The 27,306-nt window shown below is 38.1% G+C and overlaps 1 protein-coding gene across 17 annotated transcripts in view; it reads right to left on the bottom strand.

Annotated features, from left to right (window-relative positions):
• The window catches only part of CADPS2 (calcium dependent secretion activator 2), a 519,834-nt gene that overhangs the window by 180,556 nt on the left and 311,972 nt on the right, over positions 1 to 27,306 (bottom strand). For all 17 annotated transcript variants that reach the window (XM_046019950.1, XM_046019953.1, XM_046019955.1 and 14 more), the window contains exon 9: positions 2,630 to 2,696. In XM_046019950.1, coding sequence (XP_045875906.1) covers positions 2,630 to 2,696 — 67 coding nt within the window. The remainder of the gene's footprint in view (positions 1 to 2,629; positions 2,697 to 27,306) is intronic.

The following is a 27,306-nucleotide window of genomic DNA, read 5'->3' as shown; positions in this document are numbered from 1 at the left end:
AAATGAGTTATCAAGCTATGAAAAGACATGGAGGAAACTTACAAGCATATTACTAAGTGGAAGAAACCAATCTGAAAAGGCTATGTGCTATATTATTTCCATCCTGGAAAAGGTGAAGCTACAGAGACAGTAAAAAGATCAGTGGTTGCCATGGAGGAGAGAAGGGCCAAATTGGCTTGGAACAGGATTTTCAGGGCAGTGAAAACACTGTGTGTGACATTTCAGCGTTGGATATATGCCATTATACATTTGTTCAAACACATTTAATATACAACACTATGCATATTGGATGACTATGATGTGCCAATATTGGTTCATTCTTGGTAACAAATGTATCAAGTGATGTTGATGATGGGGAGACCATGGCATGTGTGGGGGGTAGGGGGTGTATGGAAAAATAAAGTCTTTAAGAAAGTAAAAATAAGGGCACCTGGGTGGCTCAGTGGTTTAAGCCGCTGCCTTCGGCTCAGGTCATGATCTCGGGGTCCTGGGATCGAGTCCCGCATCGGGCTCTCTGCTTGGCAGGGAGCCTGCTTCCCTCTCTCTCTCTCTCTGCCTGCCTCTCTGCTTACTGTGATCTCTCTCTGTGAAATAAATAAATAAAATCTAAAAAAAAAAAAAAGAAAGTAAAAATAAAAAAAGTGTGATGACTAATATGTAAAACTCTGTGCTTATTAAGAGTCAGCTAGGTTTGTTTGTGCCAATAACATCAGCTATTAAAACTATGAAATTAAAAAAGAGCCTGCATTGTAATACATGAAGTAGGACAATGAAAAAGAAACTGTAATTTCTATGAAATATCAGTTGAATGACTTAGATTTGATAAAGTTGCTAATACAAACCAGTTAAATTAGATGTGAGACATCTATAAATAGGAATAAAATCAAATGCCCAGAAAGATCTGCATGAAAACTGCCTAGTCAATGCATTTAAGTCCTTGTAATGATGTAAAGAAATTAAATATGGATGGGGCACCTGGGTGGCTCAGTGGGTTAAAGCCTCTGCCTTCAGCTCAGGTCATGATCTCAGGGTCCTGGGATCGAGCCCCACATCGGGCTCTCTGCTCGGCAGGGAGCCTGCTTCCTCCTCTCTGCCTGCCTCTCTGCCTACTTGTGATCTCTGTCTGTCAAATAAATAAATAAATAAGTAATTTTTAAAAAAAAAAAGGAAATTAAATATGGAAACCAAAAAAGAGGTCTTATGGATGTGGTTTTTGGAGGACAGATCACTCAGAACTCCAAACGGAAGACACTTACCCAAAGCAAATGTTTGGGCTTTCTATTAAGACCGCCAAAGTACTTGCATACAAGTACGTGTATCTTTTGTTAAATTAGTTGACCAAATATTGGTTCTAATCACATAAGGCTGCATTTTTTTTTTAATTTTATTTATGTGACAGAGAGAAATCACAACTAGGCAGAGAGGCAGGCAGAGAGAGAGGAGGAAGCAGGCTCCCTGCGGAGCAGAGAGCCTGATATGGGGCTCGATCCCAGGACCCTGGGATCATGATCTGAGCCGAAGGCAGAGGCACATAAGGCTACATTTTAACGAAACAGGCTGGCTGGCTGCCATGCAGATAAAACTACTTTTGATGGAATTTTTATACTTTTCATGAAGTCACCATGCATTGTGGCACAAAAATGGATAGATTACCTTACATCTAGAAGACAGCAAATGAGTTTTCCTTCCTTGGCATTTCACTATGTTATTCTGATAGACTCCATTTAAAGTTTGCTTAATGCATGGGTAGGAATCGACAAGATTTTAGAGACTATTTTATGTTAAGAATACCAAGAATGATTTTCTCTTCATATATATCCATTGGGGATAAAATAGCTTGGATTCATCATAGAATGGAATGACTACTACTTAGAAAGTATTTCTTACTGTAAATTTATTTTGATGAATACATTCTATGAGCAAAGGTTATCTGTAATTAACAAACAAACAAAACAGATTCAGTGAGAATAAATATCCAGTAACCTGTCTATATTCAGAATCCTATATTGCAAACCAATCTACCAGTCCAGGTAATTTACTGATGTAATTATGTGAATAGGTGATAAAAATGGAATATCTGTATAAAAGTGGGAGCTTCTAAGTATTATGGTTTATCTATAAAATATCAGAATGATGCGGTTTTTCCCAAGGTATGGTCCTGTTATCCTGAAGAATTTAAGATCTTTTCAGGGAATCTGTGAGGTCAAAACTATTTTTGTAATAATAGTCAGACATCATCTGCCTTTTTCACAGCTATCCTCTCATGTGCGTATGGTGGAATTTTCCAGTGGCTAAATTTCATCTGATATTGCAACAGATTGAATGAGGAAGCTGATATGAAAATACAGCTGCATTCTATTAAGCTAGACATTAAAGAGATGTACAAGAGTGTAAAATAATGCCTCGCACTTACCTAAATTGATTCAGAGCACAGTTATTTTACATAAAACTGTTACTTGTGTTAGCATGTAAAAAAATGGCTACTTTTATTTTGAAATGAAGTATTTAAGTTTTTTTTCTTTATTTTTAATTTCTAACACAGTGAATATCCATAGATTTAACCCACTAAACCAAAGTTTGAGAACTGCTGTCTTAGATTGATTGTGTAACAGGAAAATAATTTACTAACCTGAACAAGAACAAAGTAACGTTTTTTCCATCTTTTCCAAACCTTCTGTCCTAGGGCATACAGATATCTGGTAAGAAAAACAAGCAAAGAATATTTTAGATGAATAACGTTGTGGCTCTGTGCAATCGTATTTCTTCCATAGGTATTTATTCTTGAGACCAGCCTGCTAAAGGCAAAGTTTAGTTCATTTGGAAGCTGAGACAACATGTCGCTTCTGTGTTACAAAATGACTGAGCTTATTCTAGGTTCTTGAAAGGGAATTGATTTATGTGGCTTATCAATTTGTCAGTTCTTACTACAAATTGAGCGAAGTTGGAGCTAGAAAGGATAATCAGAGAACCAGTGGGAATTTTATTCTTAACACACACTTCTTAGGAGAGACAAAGGCTATAAACTGGGTATAGAGGATTCATGTTTCAGCTCTCAGATGACCACAGCTGAGAAGTGTGGCCTAAGGGGGAGGCATCTGTAGAGTCAAGAACCCAGAGGGAAGGGTCACTGTCCAGTTGGATGACCCCAAGTTACGTTGGGGTCTCAGTTTCTGTTTCTTCAACGATAAATGGCAGGACTGGGTTTGCTGATTTCTAAGGACTCTGCCAGCCTCAGAATTTGGTGGCCTAGCTGACTTACAGAAGTACCTTGCTGCAAATTTTCTAACCATGGAATTCAGGCAATCCCGTATGTGAAGAAGATATAGACTAATTCAACATAGTTACCGCCAGCGCTTTTGTTGAACTTCACATTGCTGATAGCAATGTGAAAGGAAATGAATAAAGCAGGCAATCATCTGAGAATAAAACTTTTCTTCTTATGGAATATATAGACGTAAGCATATCAAGGAGGAAAAGAAAGATATTAAACATTAATGAAGGAAAGCATATCATGGAGAGCTATTTTGAAATTATACCACAGAAACTTATACATACCTCCTACAAAAGCAGAAAAGATTGTTAGATGCTTGAAATATGACAAATGTAGGCCTAATTTTTAAATTAAAGATTTTAAAGTATTTTATCACTGTCCTTTTCTTCTGAAATGAAGGTTCATCTCTGTAAAGACAACTCTAAATTTATATATGGTTCTGAGTATTAAAAAAGTACAATGGTTATTCATTTATTTGGGGGCTTAAAGTCTTGAGACTTTCACAATGTTTATTTTTTTTTTTGTTTTTAAATATTTATTATTTAAAGAGCACGCAAGATGGGGAAAGGCACAGAGAAAGAGGTCTGAGAGGAAGAGCCCATATGGGGCTCCATCTCACAACCCAGAGATCATAACCTCAGCCTAAACCAAGAGTCAGACACTCAAGCAACTGAGCTAGCCAGGCACCCCAGAGACTTCCACAAATTTTAAAACTAAAATCTTAGCTTGAATTTTTCATCTCTTATTAAAATAATTTTCTCTTGTGAAGCAAAGCAAACACTCTTGCCCTCTCTTTAAAGAAATCCAAGATATTGGCTAAGGTATGTTGAAACGAATGGGTACGCTTTAAAAATTTTTTTTTAATACCCCTTCCCTCATTTGTCCCACCCTAAGCTTTCCCTCCTCTGGCAACTGCCAATATGTTCTCTGTATCTATGGGTTTGATTTCTTGGGTTCTAAATTTTCAGAATCAAGAAAACTAACATGCAGTTCCTAAAAGTCAAAATAAAAACTAGGCTTTTACATTGGAAATCACCATCCACACTGCCCAAATTACTTACTTTCTTTCAGACACATCAGCTAGCTAGATGAACTCTTTGGCTCGCACAATACCCTTGACGCCACATGACCTGCGCTCCTGGATATGATGTGTATGCATTTAGTGACTGACAGAGACATCCACAGTTCCTGTTCTCCCCAGTTCACTACCCCCTCTCGAGGTCCCTTTAAAATCCTTTGCCCCACCTTTGCTCCAGCTTCTCTAATTTCTCTTTTGTGGTTTTGGTGATAGGTGTTAAAGCTGCTCTCTGTCTGTCCTAGGTAATTTCCCTCTCCTGAAATGCACACACCTGAACTTCTATCACAGGGTTAACAGCAATGACCTCAGGGGCTAGATACAGGAGATAAGACCGATGGCCTGTATGAAAGTGCACAAGCAAAATGTGCACCAAACGGCTGCCCGAGAGCCAGAGAAAATGTGGCATCACTTTTGCCGGTGACCACTGCCTGCTTCTGAGCTCCTTCAAGGGCCTCACTTAGCATGCTGCTGGGCAACTTGGGTCATACATAAGTGAAAGTGAATAGCGATCCACAAACCAGCAACGCCATCAGCAAGTGTAAGTCTTGCTGGGAGTGAAGTTCCTACACAAGGAGTACTACAACCTGCTGCAACCATCACCCAAAACCATGGATCGACACTCTGGGAACGACAATGTAGGATTTCTCTGAAAACAGCACGGTCGTGGGTGGACACATGCATGTGTCTACTGGAGGTTGGGAGAGGATATAAGAAATTGAAAAAGACAATTTGAGACTGGAACCAAGGTAAGCACCTGAACGTTGGGCCCCGAGGTATTCTGGGGTGTTACACTTCAAGGAGAAATTCAATCAACCGTACACGGGAGTCACAAATGAACAAGTGTATCTCGGAAGTAGCTGGGCGGGATGGTTTTACTCTCTGCCTGAGGAAAAAAAACTACATTCAACAAAAGATCAATTGCATAAAGGAAATATTATAAATGTTATGTAGCAAGAATGGATAGTTTCTGCCCTTCAGTTTTCACATTAACCAGACTAAAATTTTATGAAATAAAATGGACACGAGTACATCCGAAAAGTTAACTATCCTGGATAAGAACACATTAAACTTAATTTCAACAAATTTGAAGGTTTTTTTTTTTTCACTCTAAGAATGATTTCTGGCATTAGGTATCTAGTATCACTGTCTTGCTGCTTTTTCACTGGTTTAAAATTAGATTCTGGGCATAAGAGATATTTAAAACTGAGGGAAGAATGAGAACAAGATGTTCATCAATATTGTTTAAAATAAAAAACTCAAAACTGCCTAAGAATCAAATGGTAAGGAAGGAGTTAAGTTGCTATTAAAAGTGATGTCAAAAAGAATGATGTGAGGGGCGCCTGGGTGGCTCAGTGGGTTAAAGCCTCTGCCTTCGGCTCAGGTCGTGGTCCTGGGGTTAAGCCCCGCATCGGGCCCTCTGCTTCCTCCTCTCTCTCTGCCTACTTGTGATCTCTGTCAAATAAATAAATAAAATCTTAAAAAAAAAAAGAATGATGTGAAAAAACTATTATAATGCTAGTTTAAAAAAAAAAAAAGCAGTCACATGAGCTTACAGTACATGCATGGGGAGAAAATCCAGAAAGACACATCAAAATATTAAGCCTGCAGTTAATACTGGGCTGTTGAGATTAAAGATGAATTTCATATTTTTTAAAAAATAATCTCTATGCCCAACATGAGGCTTAAACTCACAAGCTCAAGGTCAAGAGTTGTACACTCTACTGAACCAGCCAGCCGCTCCTTCATTTTGTTCTTTATGACTTCACTTTTTCACAATTTCTACACTAAGCAGGTCTTCCTTTGTTCTTTTTATAGTAGGGTTTACTGGAATGGTTTACAGAAAGTAAGAATGCTCCATTTCACGTATATAATTTGGTGAGTGTTGACATCGCAATGGAAGTACCAATACTGCGGACCTACAGAACATCTGCCCTCCCCACCCAGAAGTTCCTTCAAGTCCTTTCCTGATCAATCTCCTCCTCCCATCCCCTAGCTCTGCAACAACTGTTCTGATTTCTGACTTTTCAGTTGTTTCCCAAAATGCCATAGAGATGGAAAAAACAGAGTATGGAGCCCTTTTGTGTTTGGCTTCTTTCACTTAGTCAATGGCTTTTGAGATTCGCCACTGTTGCCTGTATCAGGAGTTCATTCCTTTCCGTTATTGAATATTATATTGTATGCAGTCACTTCAATGTGTTTATCCATTCACCAGTTGTTGGACATTTGGATTGTTTTCTCTTTTCTAGCCATCGTAAACAAAACTGCTAGAAATATGCATGTAAAGGTCTTTGTGTGGGCATGTGTTTTCACTCCTCTCAGGTAAATATCTAGGAGTGGGATGACTGAATTATATTTCAAGTGTGTGCTTAACTTTATATGAAATGGCCAAACTGGTTTTCCAAAGTGGCTGTACACTTTTGTATTGCCACTAGCCATGCTTGAGACGATGTCATTTCATTATCAGAAAAAAAATATTATGAAGGATTTGGGAGACCTAATCACTATATTTTCGGGACGACAAAGTCAAGTACAGTGACAAATATCCTCATCTTTAGTCTATAGGTATCATGAGTACAGTGGAGAATCCTACAAGCTTTAACAGTTCAATGGTTTACTGGTTTTCAGGGTGATTCCCAAGTTGTGGTGTGGTGGTCTTAGCTGTAGGAGGGCTGAATTGTGGAGAGAGTAAAGAAAAAGCCGAAATCATTTGAATATTTGGTCATAAGCACAAATCCATTTATTAGAAACGTGTAAAAAAATCAAAATGCATTCTCTCCACACTTTTTTTTTTAAATGTTGTGTTAGGTTATAAATTCTCTTTTATGGATAAACTGTAGTAAGATCTACTAAGATTTTTTTATTTCAGAAAAATATACTAAAGTTACATTTAACATATATGCTATTAGGCACTAAGATTCAGTTCATTACACTTACATAGAGATATTTGAGTATTCTTAATTACTGAAAATTGAGTTCCTCTATATAGAGACTATATCCATAACAAATTTTTGAAGAATTTGTATACATAAGCCAACTTGGTCATTATTATTAACATTAATTATAACTGCAAGATTCTGTAAAGGAGAAGGTATGGTTGATAGGGCTAAATCTAGTGACAGTATTAATTAAACAGATCTTTGAAAGTTTACCTGTCATCCATTTCTGTATCATAAAAATAGAATTTTTAAAAATTCTATTAAAGTTAAAAAAATCTATTATTAATATTTTCCTTTCTGATTTCTGAACAAATTGGTTTTTTATCGCTGTGTGAACTCTGATTCTACCCAATAAAGATGTAGAGAAGACCTTCCAGGAAGCGTATTTGTCATTCTGGACAGATACTACCTTGGTTAGTCTGTGGTTCGGTCTACATAGCAGCTGTATTCTCCCTGAATGTTCTGTAACCTGCTGAGTCATTGTTAGCTTCCTCTCAATTGATTGTATGATTAACTCAAATAAAAAAGACAGGTTTTGGTTTTCTTTTTTTTAGGATATGTAAATCAGACCTGCCAAATACCAGTCAAACTGGGAACACACAGTTAACTGGGCTTTATGTGACAATTTATAACGTTATCCAGCAAAATAAGTATTTATCATATAGCCCAACAGCGACATTTTCTATAGCATACTGCTAGTTTCTCTCACCTTATTTTGAAGAGGTCTTAAGGAGGAAAGTGAGTTTTTTGCTTTTTTTGTTTTTCTTTTTTACACGAAGCTTTCAACATTATTCATTTTCATCAACCTAGAGAATTTGGTTTTAAACAGAGTGTTTTTACTCATCCTTGTTAAATTATCTCAGCTAAGTAACAAATGGATGGAAAATGAAGGAACACATATCAGCAACTTCCATAGTCCTACTACATTCTCCAGGCCTCAGAGTAAGGCCCCAGGGGGGAAAAATCCCTATTCAAAATTAAATTTGATCCAAGAATTACCTGAATGGGAATGAGAGAGAATCTACTGTATATAACATACTTGAAAAGGACATACTTCCAATCCTCATTTGTACTAAATATAGAACATGTTTTCCCACTGAAATATTTTCAACACAGCACAATACTCATGTAACTAGAGTATTTTGGATTACTTAAAAGTAACTGCTCAGATACTATTTAATAGTGTTTGCTTTCATCAATACATCCAACTTAAGGTATTAAGAAGTTGTTCCCTTTGAACAAAAAATTGCCTGCTTAACTTTAAAATCTTCTCTTCTTACATGGGATTAGGTAACAAAGAAATTAGCAGCACTGACACAAAGCTTGGATTTAACACATAAGGCTTAAAGCCTTGAAGCATTTGGTTTTATAGATCAGTATAAACACAGCAATAATCTTAAGGAATTAATCCCTCTTCTAGGGCAGCGCCTAATGGGGAGTACTATTTGCTCCAAAGAGACAGAGCATTCATTGCTAGAAAACAAGACACAAAACCAACTAAATGTGTATTGATGTATCATTTGCCTATGACTATTTTTTTTGGTGTTACTGTTTTTGGGTCATATTCTATCCTCAAATATAGAAGATATGTCTCCCTGAATTTTAAGATTTTTGATTGCATCTTTAAAATAGGATGTGAATGCTGTTAGGTAAAACTGTCAAGTGAAGAGAAGAAAGGAGAGACAATTAAAGAACTTTGGTAAGGCCGAAACTCAGGTTACATACAAGACAAACAGAGCACTATTTTTCATCTTCTCTATCACTAGCTATAGTCAGGAGAGAATCTCCACACTAAAAATGGTACAATCTTTATGACATCACTATGATCCTTAAAAGAGTTAACGTGTTAATAACCCAAGTTGCTTCTGAAAGTTTTCATTTGTGGACAAAAGCGGAGCCTTCACGAAATCTATCAGAATAATCTGTGACAACAGGAATAGACACTTTTCTTTAGATAAGTGTGGCTCATTAGCAATGTGTATTATTATCAATAAAATGATCTCACAAACAGATTGAGAAAAGTGGTGTTTGGTGAAAATGAGCTTCAAGCAAACAAAAATCAGTACTATGACTATGCTTATTTTTGCTGAATTTTCAGAGAGATATTTACATTTCATTACATGTTCACACTGCAATGCTTGTGAAATAAAATTATTTTAAATGCTTGTTTTTACACAGTGCCCCCTTGATGTTTTTTTAAACGTAGATTCACATATATCATTCTGTGATTTGTCTCCCTTTAAGCCAAAAACCCTCCCAAATTAGTTTTAATAATAAGTTAAACCATTTTTCTGTACATGGTATAAATTCTCTGCTAATATATATAAGCACAAAAGTTAAAAATTTCAAGAACTCATTTTCCGATTAGTTTTCAAAATTGAGATTTAACTCAACTTTGTAACACAGCATGTCTGACCTCCAATATATCCTACAATATTCTGGCAAATAAACAGCTAATATTCTCTAGGCCATATTTGAAATGGAAAATGGAAACATGAAATAACTAATTACAACTACCCAAACACTTTAAAAGCACTTTATAAAACCGAACTTAAAGATTGTTCAGAGAATACTTCAACATACAAAAATTCTCCAAACATACTACTAAATATTGTAGTTAAGTTTCAATTAGAGTGGTGGCATACAGTTGTAATAGAAAGGAGACTATGACAATTTATTTGCAGGGAGTACATGCTGTGGGAGTTCACGGTTTCACTTTATGATGAAAAATCATCACTAATGAATATTTGAAAAACACAATTGTATACAGAATATGGGAATTACTCAGTGCTTGGAAAAAAGGACTGTTACTTTTCTCAGATCACTTGAGTCTAGCTTTTAATTCAAAGAAATGGAACAATCCATCTACATGTTGAATGATAAAGTCTTCTTTATACAAGGTTTCATTTTTCAAGGAAAAATACAAAAAGGAAAAAAAATCAATATATAGGGTCGTTTAGTCCTGGAAAGGGCTTTCTTAAAGAGAAATCTCAGTCAAGGTTGAAGGAGCAATTAATGCAGGCTCAAAAATCTGGGCCATTCTGATAGAGTTCGGTTAACATGTGGCAGAAGTAATCATCCACTTGTGAAAATGATTTTCGGTTCATTCTCAAACACCTTTCAGACACTCATGATCCCATTTAACTGACAACAATACAGGCTATCTGTGGGCACCATTGCATCTGATGTGAAAACCAATAGGGACCAAATGCCCTCAGGCACTTTCAGTCATCCTGCACGTTCTCTGCTGCCTGTATAAAAGAAATCTTCCTTTCACTGCATTCTTTCTTTTATTTAACCCTGCCAGATAAGCCTTTTTTTTTTTTTTTTTTTGGTTTTATTTTTCAGCTAAGGACAACAGAAAGAAACTGATTCAAGACAACAGTGTGACCTGGGCATTAAGAAACCTAGAAATAAATACTTTCCAATTGGCTTTTATCCTTCCTGAATTCTTGTGGGAAAGAGTACGTGAGGAGGGGAGACAAGGAATGGCTCCCCACCAAGCAAAATTACTTCACATTCTGAGAGAAATTGTGAATGAAGAAAATCCAAGACTCCGACGGTTGAACGAGAAGTTGAAATGCGTATGATGTACAAACAGACTTACAAAAGCAAATGAGTAAAATGTAGAGCCCTTCACTCATCTGGATCATAGTTTACAGAATTGGTAACATAAAGAGGGTCTCCCCTCCTGGGCCTCAGAAGTCCCATCTTCTGGTAGTTCACACTCAGTTAAATCGGAGTTTAATCTCAGGCCACGTCAGCATTATCAGAGTCAGGAGAACAATCTGAGGTATACAAGCTGTCTTCTGGAAACTGGCTTGCCACTGCGCACTCTAGAATGTGAACAGAGGCACGTGGACAAGAGGCAAAGACTCTACTGCCCCAGACTCAGCCAAGACACTGAGAACTATGAGTGGCCGTTCCTAAAGGAGGTCTGAAATCAAGGACAATGCACTGTCACCTAGAAACAGCACTGAACCGGGGAAATTACAGAAGTACTGTCCCAGGAGTAGGACTTATAAACAATGACACACAAGCCAAACAAGGTAAATCAAACTGTACCCAGAAATCTGTGAGCGAGGCAGTTTTTCCTATATTTATCTTTCATAACTGAGCAGCAGCATTCTTTTATATCTCAACAGAAAACATCCCCTAAAACCGTTTTCAGATGGTTCACAGTCTCACCAATACTGGTATTCCTTACGTTATACGAATATATTAGAGTCTCATTCTCAAAAACTCTAAAATGGATGGTAGATTTTGTAGGTAGGGCTGCATGTTTTTCCTGCTTCAATGTCCTTCCAGATAAGCAATGCTTTTCTGCATGTGCAGAAACTTTACTGCTTTGTTAGAAGTTGAAGAAAATTAGCTAAGTGGATTATAAAATATCTCAGAAGGGGATTAAAATAGGTCCAAACAAGGTGCAAAGCAACCCACTCCGACCAGGCTGCCTTGCACAGAGGCAAGTCTGTGCCTCCATCCCCTGTGATGAGGGTATAGGCTGGGAAGATGGGACTCTCTGGGGGGTCATGCTAGGGACACATTCCGAAAGGAAGTGCATGCCACACTTGGTGAAGCCGCTCTGGGGCACCTACCAATTAAAATGAAATAATTCACTTTGCCAATCCTAGATGTTTTTGTGAGATAATCCATTAAACTCTCCTCTTTTAAAAAATGTAAATGGTTTGGTGATAAGGAAAAGTTTTAGCAAGGGGTTTTTATGTAACAAATTGTATCTTTTTTTAAGATTTCATTTATTTGAGAGACAGAGACAGAGAGCATGAGCTTGGGGAGGGGCAGAGAGAGAGAGGGAGAAGCAGACTCGCTGATGATGAACATTTTTTCATGTGTTGTTAGCCATTTGTATGTCTTCTTTGGAGAATTGTCTGTTCATGTCTTCTGAACATTTTTTTGACGTAATCACCTGTTTTGTGTGTGTTGAGTTCGAGGAGTTTTTTTTTTTTAAAGATTTTATTTATTTATTTGACAGACAGAGATCACAAGTAGGCAGAGAGACTGGCAGAGGGTGGGGGGGGGGCAGGCTCCCTGCTGAGCAAGGAGCCCAATGCGGGACTTGATCCCAGGACCCTAGGATCATGAACTGAGCTGAAGGCAGGTGCTTAACCATCTGAGCCATACCAAGTACCCTGTATCAAACTGTATCTTATTGACTACTGGAAATACCTTCCTTTTTGGGGAACAGTATTCCCAAGGCAAAGCAAAATAATCACTTTTAAACATTATATACAATATAACTATTCCTGAGTTAGCAGAAAATTTAAGGTCTGTAACTGGGGTTTATCTCCTCTACCTCCTTCATATTTAGGATATATTTGAGATGAAATGTGTACACAAAATGCCCATTTATAAACTATATACATTCTGAAAAGAAAATCATCGAGAAAGTAATTTGACATTCAGTGTTTTCCACTGTGTGTCTTGGGATATTCAGATACAAAGCAGTATTATGCAGAAAAAGAACAAATTTGCTGGGCAATATAAGCTAAACGTTCTGCATGAAGGGATGAGTAAGAGCTTGTAGTCGAGCTGGAAGACACACCAGGAAGTGGGGAAAGGAGGGGAGAATAGCAGATGGAACATCTCCACAATTACAGAATCTTCTTCCTAGAATCTCTCTTAGGAGTCATGTTCTCCAGCACGTACTTCGGAAGTTAGTTAGACCAGGATACTGATAATGAGTGTTTAAGCAATAAAATTATACAATTCAATTTTTACATTGTTTAAAATTAATGAAAAATCATAACTAAAATATCTTCTTTGCTTCTAACATCGTTTTAACTAGGGAGTCTATAAATATTTGTTTGGAGGCAAAAAAAAAAAGTTTTCTGTAATATTTGGATCATGATGTCCCTGGATTATATTTGATTTTGGAAAGATGTCTTGTTCTCTGATGTTCCGTCTCTGGTCTTGGTTAATGAGAACAGTTTTGGAGGACTCTGAAATTTAGAAAACGAACTATATCTGTCTTCCAAGTAACTTATCCTCATGGGAGTCATTTACAAAGGCATTTGAATTCCTCCTGATACCCAGCAGGTTTCACAGATTCACTTCCTGAACAGCCTTGTTCCACCTACACTGGGTCACTTGAACTTCAACGTTCTGTCTTGTGACCAGTCTTATCTGTGACCAGTAGTCAGGGAGGACAGCATGGAGCTCTGGTTCACAACTGGAGGGACTATCCCTCCAGCTCTGATGCTGTACCTTGGCCTCAGTGTCTCATCCCCTGCTCTCATTGTTTGGATAAGCTACCTGATACACAGGCCAAGGACCCAGCTTTGCTCTTGTTTGTTTGTTTGTTAAGATTATTTATTTATTTGAGAGAGAGAGAGAGAGCGTATAAGCAGGAGGCAGAGGGAGAAGCAGGCTCCCTGATGAGAAGAGAGCCCAATGTGGGAGTGGATCCCAGACCCTGGGATCATTAACTGACTGAGCCACCCAGGCGCCCCTGCTCTGTCCTTGCTCATCTTCCTCTGACACCATGACTCTTGAATTCCGGACCTATGAGTTGGTCCTAGGTCTGGGTGATGGCTCACATCTGTAAACACCGCCTGTGCTGAGATCCGAGGATGCCTTTTTTGACACTCCTCCTCTGCACAGATACTCTGTTCTCCCTGCTCCTCTAATAGTTGTGTGTTCACGGTCTTATCCTGTCAGCTCCGCGCTTCTTACAATTTCATTAATTTCCCACAATTTAAATTAATTTAGTTCTTGAGTCTCACATTGCCACTTTCTTTCCATCCCTCAAATCAACTATCGCCTTTCTCAGAGAAGCCCTCTCTGATATCCCTGATAAGGTCATATTCCTTTATTTTTTTTAACATTTTATTTATTTGACAGACAGAGATTACAAGCAGACAGAGAGGCAGGCAAAGAGAGAGGAAGGGAAGCAGAGAGCCCGACTTGGGGCTCAATCCCAGGACCCTGGGATCATGACCCGAGCCAAAGGCAGAGGCTTTAACCCACTGAGCCACCCAGGTGCCCCTCCTTTATTTTTTTTTTTTTTAAGATTTTATTTATTTATTTGACACACAGAGAGAGAGAGAGAGACGGTAAGAGAGGGAACATAAGCAGAGGGAGCGGGAAAGGGAGAAGCAGGCTCCCCACTGAGCAGGGAGCCCCACGCAGGGCTTGATCCTAGGACCCCGGGGATTATGACGTGAGCCGAAGGCAGACACCATTTGACTGAGCCACCGAGATGCCCTGGTCATATTCCTTCATTAAATGTATTAGACAGGATGTGACCCCTTCTCCCAAAGCCCTGCTACAGCCTATGGCAAGCCATACTGAATTAGTTCTTTTCTAATAACAAGACCATAAGTCCTTATAAGGGCAAGGGCCACATCAGCCAATCCCCACCACTCCAGTCCACCACCGTGCCTTCATATAGCAGGGAGTCCATAAACATTTTTGGAATGACTAAATGGCTTTCCTAGGTCTGTCATTAGAAACAATCATAATAAGAACAGAAAGAGGGGCGCCTGGGTGGCTCAGTGGATTAAGCCGCTGCCTTCGGCTCAGGTCATGATCTCAGGGTCCTGGGATCGAGCCCCGCATCGGGCTCTCTGCTCCGCAGGGAGCCTGCTTCCTCCTTTCTCTCTGCCTGCCTCTCTGCCTACTTGTGATCTCTCTCTATGTCAAATAAATAAATAAAATCTTTAAAAAAAAAAAAAGAACAGAAAGAAAGTAAATCTTCAGCAAAAATTTATATAATATGGGGGCGCCTGGGTGGCTCAGTGGGTTAAAGCCTCTGCCTTCAGCTCAGGTCATGATCTCAGGTTCCTGGGATCGAGCCCCGCATCGGGCTCTCTGCTCAGCAGCGAGCCTGCTTCCTCCTCTCTCTCTGCCTGCCTCTCTGCCTACTTGTGATCTCTCTCTCAGATAAATGAATAAAATCTTTAAAAAAAATTTATATAATATGTATCAAGGTAAAAGAAAAAGCCTTGGATAGACTTTGGATATTCTATAAAGTTGATATTTTTATACTTATTTAGTCATGAGTATTCAAATAGTTTTAGCAGAATATTGTTCTCATATTTAACTTAATATGGAAGATCAAAACCCAAGGGGAACAGGAAGCAGCTGCTATGAAACCAGACACAGAATTTCAAGAGTCCAGTCCACACACCCCGTTATCCAAAAAACGGACTTCTGAACTTTTTAAAGATTTTATGTATTTATTTGACAGACAGAGATCACAAGTAGGCAGAGAGAAAGAGAGAGGAGGAAGCAGGCTCCCTGCCGAGCAGAGTGCCCGATGCGGGGCTTGATCCCAGGACCCTGGGATCATGACTCGAGCCGAAGGCAGAGGCTTTAACCCACGGAGCCACCCAGGCGCCCCTAAACTTTTTTTTTTTTAAGGCGCAACATGGGGCTTGAACTCACAACCCTGAGATCAAGAGTTCCATGCTCTACCAGCTGAGCCTGCCAGGTGCCCTGATACTTTCGGTGGCACGGTTTGAACCACTGCTGGAAAGGGTCCTATGTCCACACTATTCACAGGGCCCTTTGAGTCAAAATGGAACAGAATACATTCTGTGTCTAACAATCTCAAAATCCCCCCAGATTTCTAGCTCTACTAATATTCTTTTTTTTTTAAATATTTTTTTAAAATTTATTTGACAGAGAGGTCACAAGTAGGCAGAGAGGCAGGCAGAGAGAGAGAGAGAAAAAGGCTCCTCACTGAGCAGAGAGCCTGATGCGGGGCTCGATCCCAGGACCCTGAGATCATGACCCGAGCCGAAGGCAGAGGCTTAAACCACTGAGCCACCCAGGCGCACCTAGCTCTACTAATATTCTTAAAAAAAAAATTTTTTTTTTGCTAATATATGGACATTGTTGGAATCTCTGAGAAGCCCTAATACTTCATAAAGCATTTTTCTCTTTTCTTTGTCTTGGTTCTGAACAAGTTGGCTTCAGAGAACAGAGGTAACAAATGGCAAAAATGTCACCTTATTCAGTACTATTATCAGACATACTTTCCGAACTGCAGTCACAGACCTTGCTGAACGGTCTATGTGAAGATCCTGCCACGGACAGAATTATTTAGGGAGAAGCAGAGAACAGGGACTCCCTATGGACAACTCGCCTTCAAAGGACAGAGTGGAAAGGGCTCGTCTATGCATGCCCAGTTCCTGCCTTCCAGCTAAGCAATCAGGTAAGTCTGATAGAAGGGTGGGAAGAGGGTGGAGATGTCCCCCCACGTGGAAGCAAGTATCAGGGGTGTGCAATACCTTTTTCAAAACAGAGATGAAAAAGTGAAAATATTCAGAGAGAGACAGAGACAGGGAAAGAAAGGGGAAGAGGAGAAAGACAGAAGCAAAGGCAATTTTTAAGTCCCTTTAACTGCTATGTGCCTGGTATGACTTTCCCTTTTTTCCCATTTAAAACAGGAACAGCGGGGCGCCCAGGTGGCTCAGTTGGTTAAGCGGCTGCCTTCAGCTCGGGTCATGATTCCAGGGTCTTGGGATCGAGCCCCACATCAGGCTCCCTGCTCAGCAGAGAGCCTGCTTCTCTCTCTCCCCCTCTCCCTGCCACTCTGCTTACTTGTGCTCTCTCTCTAGCTCTCTGTCAAATAAAAGAAAAAATATATTAAAAAAACAATGAAACAGGAACAGCAGTACTTGCCCTGAGTGTCAGCAACAGTGTCATTACAGAAACAGTGCAGTGATGTATGTAAAAGGGCCTTTGGAACTACAAAGCACAATGTCAATCAAGATATCATCATTATAGCAGTAGTAGTAAAACATACTGAAAAAAAATTTCAATCTAACTTTTTGGAAGGACTTTCTGGAAAGTGTGGGGGAATGACAATAAATTTTCCAATTTTGTCCATTAAAAAAACTTTCAAAGAGTGGGGCGAAAATTTGTCCATTTTTCTAAAATCAAGTATAACTAGGATATTGCACAAGTTGCAATAGAACTAGTTCTTCTCATTCATCAAATAAAAGTATTGTCTCTATGTAGTACATATATGTTTCCCAGTTACTGAATTCCTTAAGTTCTGAATAAATTGCTATTTATCAACAAACACATTCTAGAATACTATGGAAAAATGCACTTTGATGTAGTTTTTGTTCTCACCTGTATCTATTTATTGGGGGAGAATAACAAAGTAAAGGCAATAGTAACAAGGGGGCCATGTACAGTGACGCTGGGATTCTAGGGCTAGGCTTGTAAAATGTTTCCCATTCTCCTTTAATTTTAAAGCTTAAGAATTTCATTTATTTATTTGCCTCTTAAACTATATTCACAGTACTTCTGCCTATGAATGCAGGATAAAAAGAAAAATGAAATCAAGATAGCTAATAGAAAAAAAACCTTTGACATTTACAAAACATATTCAGAATTTCAAGTTACAGGCATTTTTGGTTAAGACTGACCTTAGTGATATCTTTGATCATTCACCTACTACTAAGCATTAAAGTTTTTCTACATTAATTCGATAAGATGTCTTGACGAGTTTGATATGCCCAAAATGAAATACCACTTCACCTCCTTCTAACCTTTCTTTTTACATTTTTTTTAAAAAAGAAAATGTCCTTAAGGTTGCTTAATACTCTTTAAAGAGTGCCACCTTTATGACAAGTTCTAAAAGGACAAAAATATTGTTCTGTTTTCAGGGAGTGCTTGCGCCATCTACTGGAGAAATATAGGACTACTTCTGTCAAACAAAAAACCAACACTTCCAAATATATTTTCCTTTAAAATGCAACTTTGGAACAAAATCTTGTCCTTTTCTTTCTTGCATTTGAAGGCATGTATCGGTCTAGGAAATCAAGGTTTCCCACAGGGTTAATGTACATAATTTCAAATGTATTCAAATATACATTAGTTCAAATATCTCAATATTCCCTTCTTCATGGAATCATTGGAGAGTTATACATTCATAGGCAGAACTGTATGTAAAATAGAAAAATACATATGGAGCAAAGGAGATAAATAACCATTTTATTACTTATTAAAAAAATATACCAGCATCTAGTTTTAAAACAAATATAAGCAGAATCCCTCTGCCATTTGCCATACAGCAAGGGATAAAGATTAGAATTGTATTCCATAAATTTGTAGAGTATCAAGATTACTTCACAGAGAAGAATTAATAAAACGATTCCAAAAGTATCTCTGATTTTTTTTTTTTTTTTCAGAGACACAGTGAGAAAGCATGAGCAGGAGAAGGGCACAGGGAAAGAGAATCTCAACTAGGTTCCATGCTCACACAGGGACTGATACTGTGAGAGTGACAGACTGAGACACCCAGATGCCCCAGTCTCTGAATTTTTCTTGATAGTTAAAATCCCAATAATAAAACATAATGCAAAAAAAAAGTAGTAGACATTGATCTGTACCTCCCCCCCCCCAATTCTTTTTATGGTGGCACTAGTTAAAACCAGAAGAACCACAAAGAGATTTGAGATTCGTTCATTTTCAATTAAGGAGGCATATTTTTTTCTTCGGAAAATTAAACGGGAGGCTTGTTTGAAGGTCCCTATCATAATTACATCCTGGGGTCTGGGGTTTGATTCAGTCGGTGGCACATACAGATCTGCTTTTCAATAGGATGCAGGAAGTAGAAAGCTATAAATTACAATGTAACTGTAATTGACAAGGATCCAGATAATTTTCAGTTTATCAGAGGACTTTTCCTGCCGGCCTTTGCTCTACAATCAGAAGGAAATAGCCAAGAAAACAAACTTATAATCAGAGATTATAAGACCTGTCTTGGAAATAGTGCTCTTTAGTGATATTTAATATTTACTTTGTACAGTTCAGGATACCAGATATGCTCCCCAGAAACATTAATATGATAGAGAAAATATTATGAAAAGTGAAGATAAGTTATCATAGGAATTCTCACAAGTCTGGAATTTTCAGAAAGATGATCATAGATGAATAAATGCTCCTCAATCATCAAATAAAGTTAAAATATATTTATGAACTCTAAAAAGCAACACAAAATTCTAGTAAATATTAAGGGAATTTTCAACAATAGAGTCTGAAATAAGGTTTCTGGTCAGACTTACTCTGCTAGCATTCAAGTTAATTATCCTTTCTATTCCATCAGCAAGTAACAAAAAGTCAAAACAAAAAAAAACTGAGTAAAATGGCAGACTATAATATTACATTAGAATATATTTTCTGTCATAATATACATTCTATACAGATATTCTTCAACTCACTATTGTCAATTCATTTCATTGTTTCTTTGTAAAAGGTTACATTTTATCTTTTGAGATTTATTGAATTGCTGGCACTGTCCTTTGTACTTCACATACGTTATCTCAGTTAATACAATAATCCTATAAGGTAGGTATAGTTATTGCTGTAAACTACAACAAACATAGTTTATAAACCACTTTTGATACTTTTAATACTATGAAGACTATGTTAAGGACTACCTTTAAGTATTATCTAGCAATATTCATTGAATATTTATACTTTCTGACTTTGCACAAGACTCATTTTGATTATAGTTCATTGTGAAGGAAAAGTCCCCAGCTGCTATATCCATAAAACTATGATGTTCATGGAAGATTTTACCTCTAAGCTCTGGAGAATGTGGTCTTCATCTCAGATCAGTAACATCAAGACCACCCCTTGCAAATTGGCTGAGAGGCATCCCGTCCTGGTTGCTGGTTGGGTTGTGAATAAGAAAGTGCTTCCTTACACAGGAGGCCATCCCCCAGTTGCAGGTGTTAAGATATGAGTCTTCATTTGGAGCAAAGACAGAAAGCAAAACAGTAGGGGACCCTCAAAGGGTGCCATCTAAGTCAGGTCAGCCTTTTGGGGAGAGGGCATTTATCAGACGATAGCAGGTGAACTGTCAGAAGCCAAGAGAATGATGGCAAGCTTTATGGGCAGTTTCTCCTACTCTTTGTGACTTTATCATTTGTTCTCCCTCAGCATAAAGACTTTCAGAAGTTCTACACTACCTTAACTGGACAAAGAGAAACAAAGAAGGAATGTCTACAGTGGCAGAGAAAAGAAATGAGGCAGGAACAGTGCATATCACAGAACTCGCATAGTTTGAAGGATGTGAGAGATTCTCTCCAGGAAGGGAAAACTCACAGTCCCAATCCTGCCATCTGGTCACCCAGATCTTCCCTCCTGACTAAAGCATTAGAGGTCTGGAGTTCTTCTCTTAAGTGCAGCAGTATTTCCTTCCAGTAGTTTCCACAAACTCTCAGGAACAGAGGAACAAAACTACTTACTTAAAAAAAAAGAATCAGTACAGTTGCTGTATGAGATGTTACACTTAGATGGGTAAGAATTCTAAAACTGGTCTCAGCACAGTCTATTCTTACTAACTGTAAATAGATTAAATGATTTTTTTTAACTTTTCTTATTTTTTGGATTGTTTTTTAAAGTAAGTTCTAGGCCCAGCATGGTGTTCAGTCTTCTGACCTTGAGATTAAGAGTCACTGGGTCCACAGACTGAGCCAGCCAGGTGCCTCTAATGATTGGTGTCTTAATTGCCTCACAGGAGAATCTGGTAACCCAACCAATAATAGATCTTTAAATGTAAAGATACTTATAAACTGGAAAGAAATACTGTCAGCAGCATGATTTTGAAATCTAGGCCATGGCTGGATGTCATCACATGGAGTCAGATCTGAGAAATTGCATTAACTGACTGATTAATCTATATAAAGCAAGCGGCATTTCGAATTTTCATTTGATTAAAAAAATTTGTTGGCAGGGTGGGGGGGGGATGAAAATGATGAATCAACTACCCATTCTGATTCCTATGGACCCAGATATAATCATGGGCCAAAACCAGCTTATTTTTTCAGACTCATTTACTTGTGGTGTATTACTTATAGTAATATGTAATAGTATATAGTAATATAGTAATATGGTGTATTACTTATAGTGTATTACTTATAAAATATATTTCCTGGAAATATATTTTCACAATATTTCAGGCATATCTGATACACTAATTTTTAACCTAATAATTTTTGAACAGTTAGAAATTCAAAAACATGTAAAAACCCACTCATCCTAATTCAGTGGTTCTCAAATGTTAGCAAACGATGAAATCTTACACAGAGAGCTTGTGAGAATACACACTGCCGGGCCCAGACTAGATCAGGCCTGAGAATCTGGGGCTGGTGTTCCTGGGCCAGAGACCAAACATTAACACTTATTCCTCTATACCTGTTTTGAAACTTTAACAAAACAAAAACCACAGCCACACCTGTTCATCTTAAAACATATTTTCACCTAGAAGTATATAATCAGTTAAAATTTCCTTTTCTAAGTGATAGAAATCAAAGTAACTTTTCTGTTCTTCTAAAATTTGCTCACAGTGCCCCCAAGTGGATGAAAAAATTACTGCCAAGAAAGGAAAACCGAAGGGTTCTCCCTGGGACGGAGTTTAAGTAAATTTATCTTTGTATTTGCCAGAATGTCCACCCTGGTGCTCTGCCCAGCATACCCTCAGCACGGGTCAGCTCTGTAGTAAACACTGGAGCCTACTGTAGTGAGACCTATCCCTCTTGCCCTCTGGGTTTTCCTTGTACAACATTAATGTCAGGCCAAGTAATCCCCAAATCTCTTTTAACTCTAAATTTATGATGGTATGATGTAACCACAAACCCTATTTAGAAAAAAGTAGAATATAAAGAAATGACTAACAGGAAAACTAACTTTCTTCTGTGCTCTCCATTCTCACCATCACATTATTTCCTCAAAATTGTGATAATAGTTTAGGGTTTAGGGAAAAAAGTGATTTGTAATTAAATGACTGAATATAATGCAATAGTTAGGAGTTAGTGGTGAAATGGGCTGTGGCCCCACATTGGCCCTCCCAGCGCAGGAGACTGGTGGCTGTCTGTGCCATATCCTAAAGGAAGTCTTTGGAAGGAAAAAACTTCTCTTCTTAGGTGTTATAATATCTTTACATACATGCCATTGATATTTGTGGATTATATTCTGTAATTCATTTAAAAATGCCTCAGCTTCTACTTTTTTTTTTTTTTTTACTTCAATGAATATATATGGAATCACTAAACTGGGGGCCCTGAGCTACAAAAGGAAACTGCTGATATGCCAAAATTATTTAAAACAGCAAACACTGGCAAAGAGGACTGGAGCTTAAAGGCTTGATACTGACTAAATCCTAAGAACTTTCTTACATGAATGTATGTATCTCTCTGCCTGTAGCCCTCTCAGCTATTACACTTCCCATCTCTTCTTCACTTTTTTAAAAGAATTTATTTATTTGAGAGAGAAAGAGAAAAGAGAGCACAAGCGGGGTGAACAGCAGAGGAAGAGGGAAAAGCAGGCTCCCCGCTGAACAAGGACCCTGGGATCACGACCTGAGCTGAAGGCAGATGCTTAACTGACTGAGCCACCCAGGCAGCCCTCTTCTTCACTTATTATTCTCTTAATTTCAGAAAAGAACCTTCTATCTCAAATGTATACCCAGGGTCTACACATTTTTGTTACCACTCGAACTAACAAACTCGTTCGACATACTAGAAGAACATTAATTCGAAGGGCAGAAATACGGGTTTCGGTGGCACCACACGGTGACACCGGCAAACGCTGTGAGGGGACTAGTGATTACCTCTGCCTCCCTGCATTTCCCGTAACTTCCTTAGCACACTACATAATACCCAGTAAAGTCTCATGTTATTTCATGCCAATTAACAAATTGCCAACACGTCATGCTAATAAAAAAAGCAATTGACCTAAGTAGAGGGGCTAATTAAATGGAGTAAGATAATTAAACGATTCTCAATATGTAATCAAAAATTATGGCTGGAAGTGTTTCACAATGTTGTCTTTTTGTTTTCAAGTATCTGCCTATCGGCAAAATCCTAATCACTGTATCCATATGCATAAAAGACAGATCCAGTGCAGATGTTAATTTGTTGCATGATAGAAATCAGGTGTTCAATTACAAATAATGGGGTGTATGAGAGAACGTCCAAGATTTCCATTTAGCTGAACACACGCATCTCAACCGGCAAATGATTGCAAAGCATTCTCATTGGAATTAGCTACTAACGTGCACCCGAGGCAGAGCACATTCAACTCCTTTATTATCTTCATTATATAATATTCACATCTCCAGCCCCGTGGATTACCTAATTTGCCGTTGATTTAGGAGTGGCAAGAAATTCTATTTATTGAACTCTTTTAAAGGGATGATTTTGATTTTTATCTTAACTCTAGAGCATTTAACGGGAGGACTTTTGTTACCTAATGTTATATTTAAACAATCTAAACCATTTGCTTTGTACTAAGGTAAATTCCTTGAACTAGGAATACTGTAAGCTTATAACATGTAAAGCCTATTTCCACAAAGCCCTCCCCACAGAGTATCTAAATGTTATGTTAGCAAAATAACTACAGAGAGGGGATCAAGTGTATTCACTTGGCTAAAAGGTTATGTAGATTTGCTTTTTGTATTTACGACCACGACACGGACTTAAAACATACTTACAAATTAAGATATTTATCATTCCAAGCCTATGGATGGACACAATTCTGAGAAGATGAATAAATATATTAGACCAATGTTGGATTATGTCCTAAATCAAGACCCTAATATTAGGGTGCCTGAGTGGCTCAGTCGTTAAGTGTCTGCCTTTCGCTCAGGTCATGATCCCGGGGTCCTGGGATCGAGCCCTGCATCCAGCTCCCTGCTGAGCGGGAAGCCTGCTTCTCCCTCTCCCACTCCCCCTGCTTGTGTTCCTTCTCTCACTGTGTCTCTGTCAAATAAATAAATAAAATCTTAAAAAAAAAAAGACCCTAATATTTGGGATTTTCCAATTAGTTATTCAGTAACCATGAGTGCCAAGCCTCTAAAACCTTAACATCAGATAACCACAATAGAGACAATGGAAAAGATAATTTGATTAGATGGCAGAGTAATAGGGGTGTTCATCAATGAGGACTTCATTATTTTAAGAGAACATATGAAGGTTTCAAAAATATTATAAAATTCCTTTCATTCTCTTACCTCAATGAAATCAATGAAAAAATATGTAACTCCTTAAGGTCTCTTACTCATTAAAAAATAAATGCTATTTCTGAGTCTGTGGCAATCAGCAAAGCCTTAAAATTTTTTCAAAGAACAGAGAGAGATCATTTCCATAAACCAAGAGATGCAAAATGGTGACCTTATGGGACAAATCTGGCCTGCAGATGTGCTTTGAAAGCACAGCTTTAAAAATAGACGGTTTGAACTGCTTTTCATGTTCCCTTGATTCCCATAATCCAGACTGTTCCACTCTTCATGACCTTATTCTTAATGGCTTCATGCACTTACTTGATTGGCCTGGCCTTTGGCAGCATTTGACTCTTGTGAACTCCCAGTGTAATCACTTGAGAAAAGTACTGTGTGTTATTAGGCAGTGTTGTCTAATGGTTTAGGGAACAAGCTCTGGAATCAGACAAATGGGTTTAAACCACAGTCACTAACAAGTTACAGGACTTTCATCAAATTCCTAAACTTCCTTTGCCTCAGGAATCGCTCTGTAAATTGATGTAATAGTAACTTCAATATCCTATAAGTGGCATATATAAATCAGTCATATAAATTATATCATAAATAATCTCACATCAAGCTGTAAGAACTAAATAAGACTATATTTAAAGGGCCTAGCTCCTTTAAATATATTTAAAGCAATTGCTTTGCTTTATTTTGATGCCACAGGTATAAGAAATCATATGCTTTATCATTTTGCTAATTAGTAGTATAACAGATGTGTACTCTAACAGGGTAATATCCCACCAGATTACGGATACATGTCCTACTTCAACTGCTGCTTGCTGCAGTCAAGGACTCTTTCCAGTACGCTCACTTGACTTGTACAGAAGGGGCATAAGCTATTACTTCTATTGACTGTATATTCCTTTCAGAACTAATGAAGAATATCGCTGCATCACTGATGAAATGTTGACAAGAATTCCATGGCAAGTAGGCCTTGTTTTAAAGGGTAATGGTGTGGGGCACCTGGGTGGCTCAGTGGGTTAAAGCCTCTGCCTTTGGCTCAGGTCATGATCTCAGGGTCCTGGAACGGAGCCCCGCATCGGGCTCTCTGCTCGGCAGGGAGCCTGCTCCCCCCAACCTCACCTGCCTCTCTGCCTACTTGTGATCTCTGTCTGTCAAATAAATAAAATCTTTAAAAAAAAAAATAAAAGGTAATGGTGAGATTGCAGGTTGATGGGATGCAATATTGAAACTACCACCACCAAAAATGACTCTCATGTTATTTGGAGCTTTTTAGAACTTTTTCAAAGAACTTCATCGCAAGACTTACTCTTAAATTCCAACCAGACTAGAGGATGAGGGGATAAGAAGACCTTAGAAGAAGAAACCCTAGACCACCTCTCATTATTAAGGGAAAGGGAGAAAATCTGTAACAGGGCAAGGCATCCTCATAGAAATCATGTTTGTAATTGGGTTTCTCCAAACCCAAATTTTATAATATAATCTCCATAGAACAAGCCAGAAGACACAAGACAATATTAGACAACATTTAAATATTTTTCAAAAGTCAAGAAAATGGCTAAACTTTACCAAATGCAAATAGTTTCTTGTATAAAATTAGTAATACTTTTTTCTCCTTTAACCATCAGTATGGTGATTTACATTGGTGGCTTTTCTGATGTTAAACATCCTTACATTTACAGACAACAATGTTTTATTAAGTTATTTTAAATATAAATATTCTCAGCATTGGCAAAGACCGCAGATCACCAAATTCATTATCTGTAAATTGATAATGATTCATAACATTCACACATAGATACTGAATGACTTTAACAACTGTAATCTGCTTCAAAAATGATATATATCTAAGAGTGGAGTGAGACAAGAAAGGAAATATTTGTTTTAAAATTCCAAAAGATACTATTTTTTTGATGTAACATAGTACACATGTCATGTTAGAATCTAATTCTTTCATATCTAGTCAAAATTATTTTTTTACAGTTATAATATTAAATATTTATGCCATGAGTTTTAATTTTTGGCCACAAATTTTTTTTGGAATTGTGAATCTGTCAGATTTCTTTGTATTTATTCTCCTTGGAGTTCACTGACCTTCTTTGATGTAAAAGCCAATATTCCTCAGGGCCCCTGGGTGACTTAGTGGGTTAAGCATCTGCCTTCGGCTCAGGTCATGATCCCATCCTGGGACTGGCTCCCTGCTTGACAAGGAGTCTGCTATTCCCTCTCCCTCCGCCCCTTCCCAAGCTCATGTTCTCTCTCCTCTCTCAAATAAATCTTTCAAAACTAACAAAAAACCATTTCTCATCAAACTTGGGAAGTTGTTGGCTATGATTTTCAAATAATTTTTCTTGCTTTTCTTCTGAGACTTCCATTAGGTGTCTGTTGGTGGTGCTACATGGATTTCCAGCCATCTCTGGACAATCATTGTTCCTTTTTTCTTCCCCTCCTTTATTTCTGTTCCTCGGACTGGATAACCTCAATTGCCCCTTATCATTTATATGGATTCTTCTGCCAGCTCCAATCTCTTTTTGAGTCCTTCTAGTGAATTTTTAATATCCATTTTTAAATTTTTTTTAAAGTCTATTTATTTGACAGACAGAGATCACAAGGAGGCAGAGAGATAGGTAGAGAGAGAGGAAGGGAAGCAGGCTCCCTGCTGAGCAGAGAGCCCGATGTAAGGCTGGATCCCAGGATCCTGGGATCATGACCCGAGCTGAAGGCAGAGGCTTTAACCCACTGAGCCACCCAGGCGCCCCTATTTTTTGATTTTTAAATGCCAGATTTTTAAAAATAATTTCTTTCCTTATTGGCATTCTCTTTTTAATGAGACACTGTTTCATAATTTTTTCTATAGTTTTTAGCTTTGGAAAATATTTAAATGTTGTCTAATATTGTCCTGTGTCTTCTGCCTTATTCTATGGAGATTGTATTATGAGAAAATAATAGCCACACTAGGCTTGAACTCATGATCCTGAAATCAAGACTTGAGCTGAAATCAAGAGTAGGACGCTTAACTCAGCCACCCAGA

Source organism: Meles meles, chromosome 10 (genome assembly GCF_922984935.1).
Source record: "Meles meles chromosome 10, mMelMel3.1 paternal haplotype, whole genome shotgun sequence".
In the NCBI taxonomy this organism is placed as follows: Eukaryota; Metazoa; Chordata; class Mammalia; order Carnivora; family Mustelidae; genus Meles; species Meles meles.
This window is presented reverse-complemented; position numbering and strand designations above follow the sequence as displayed.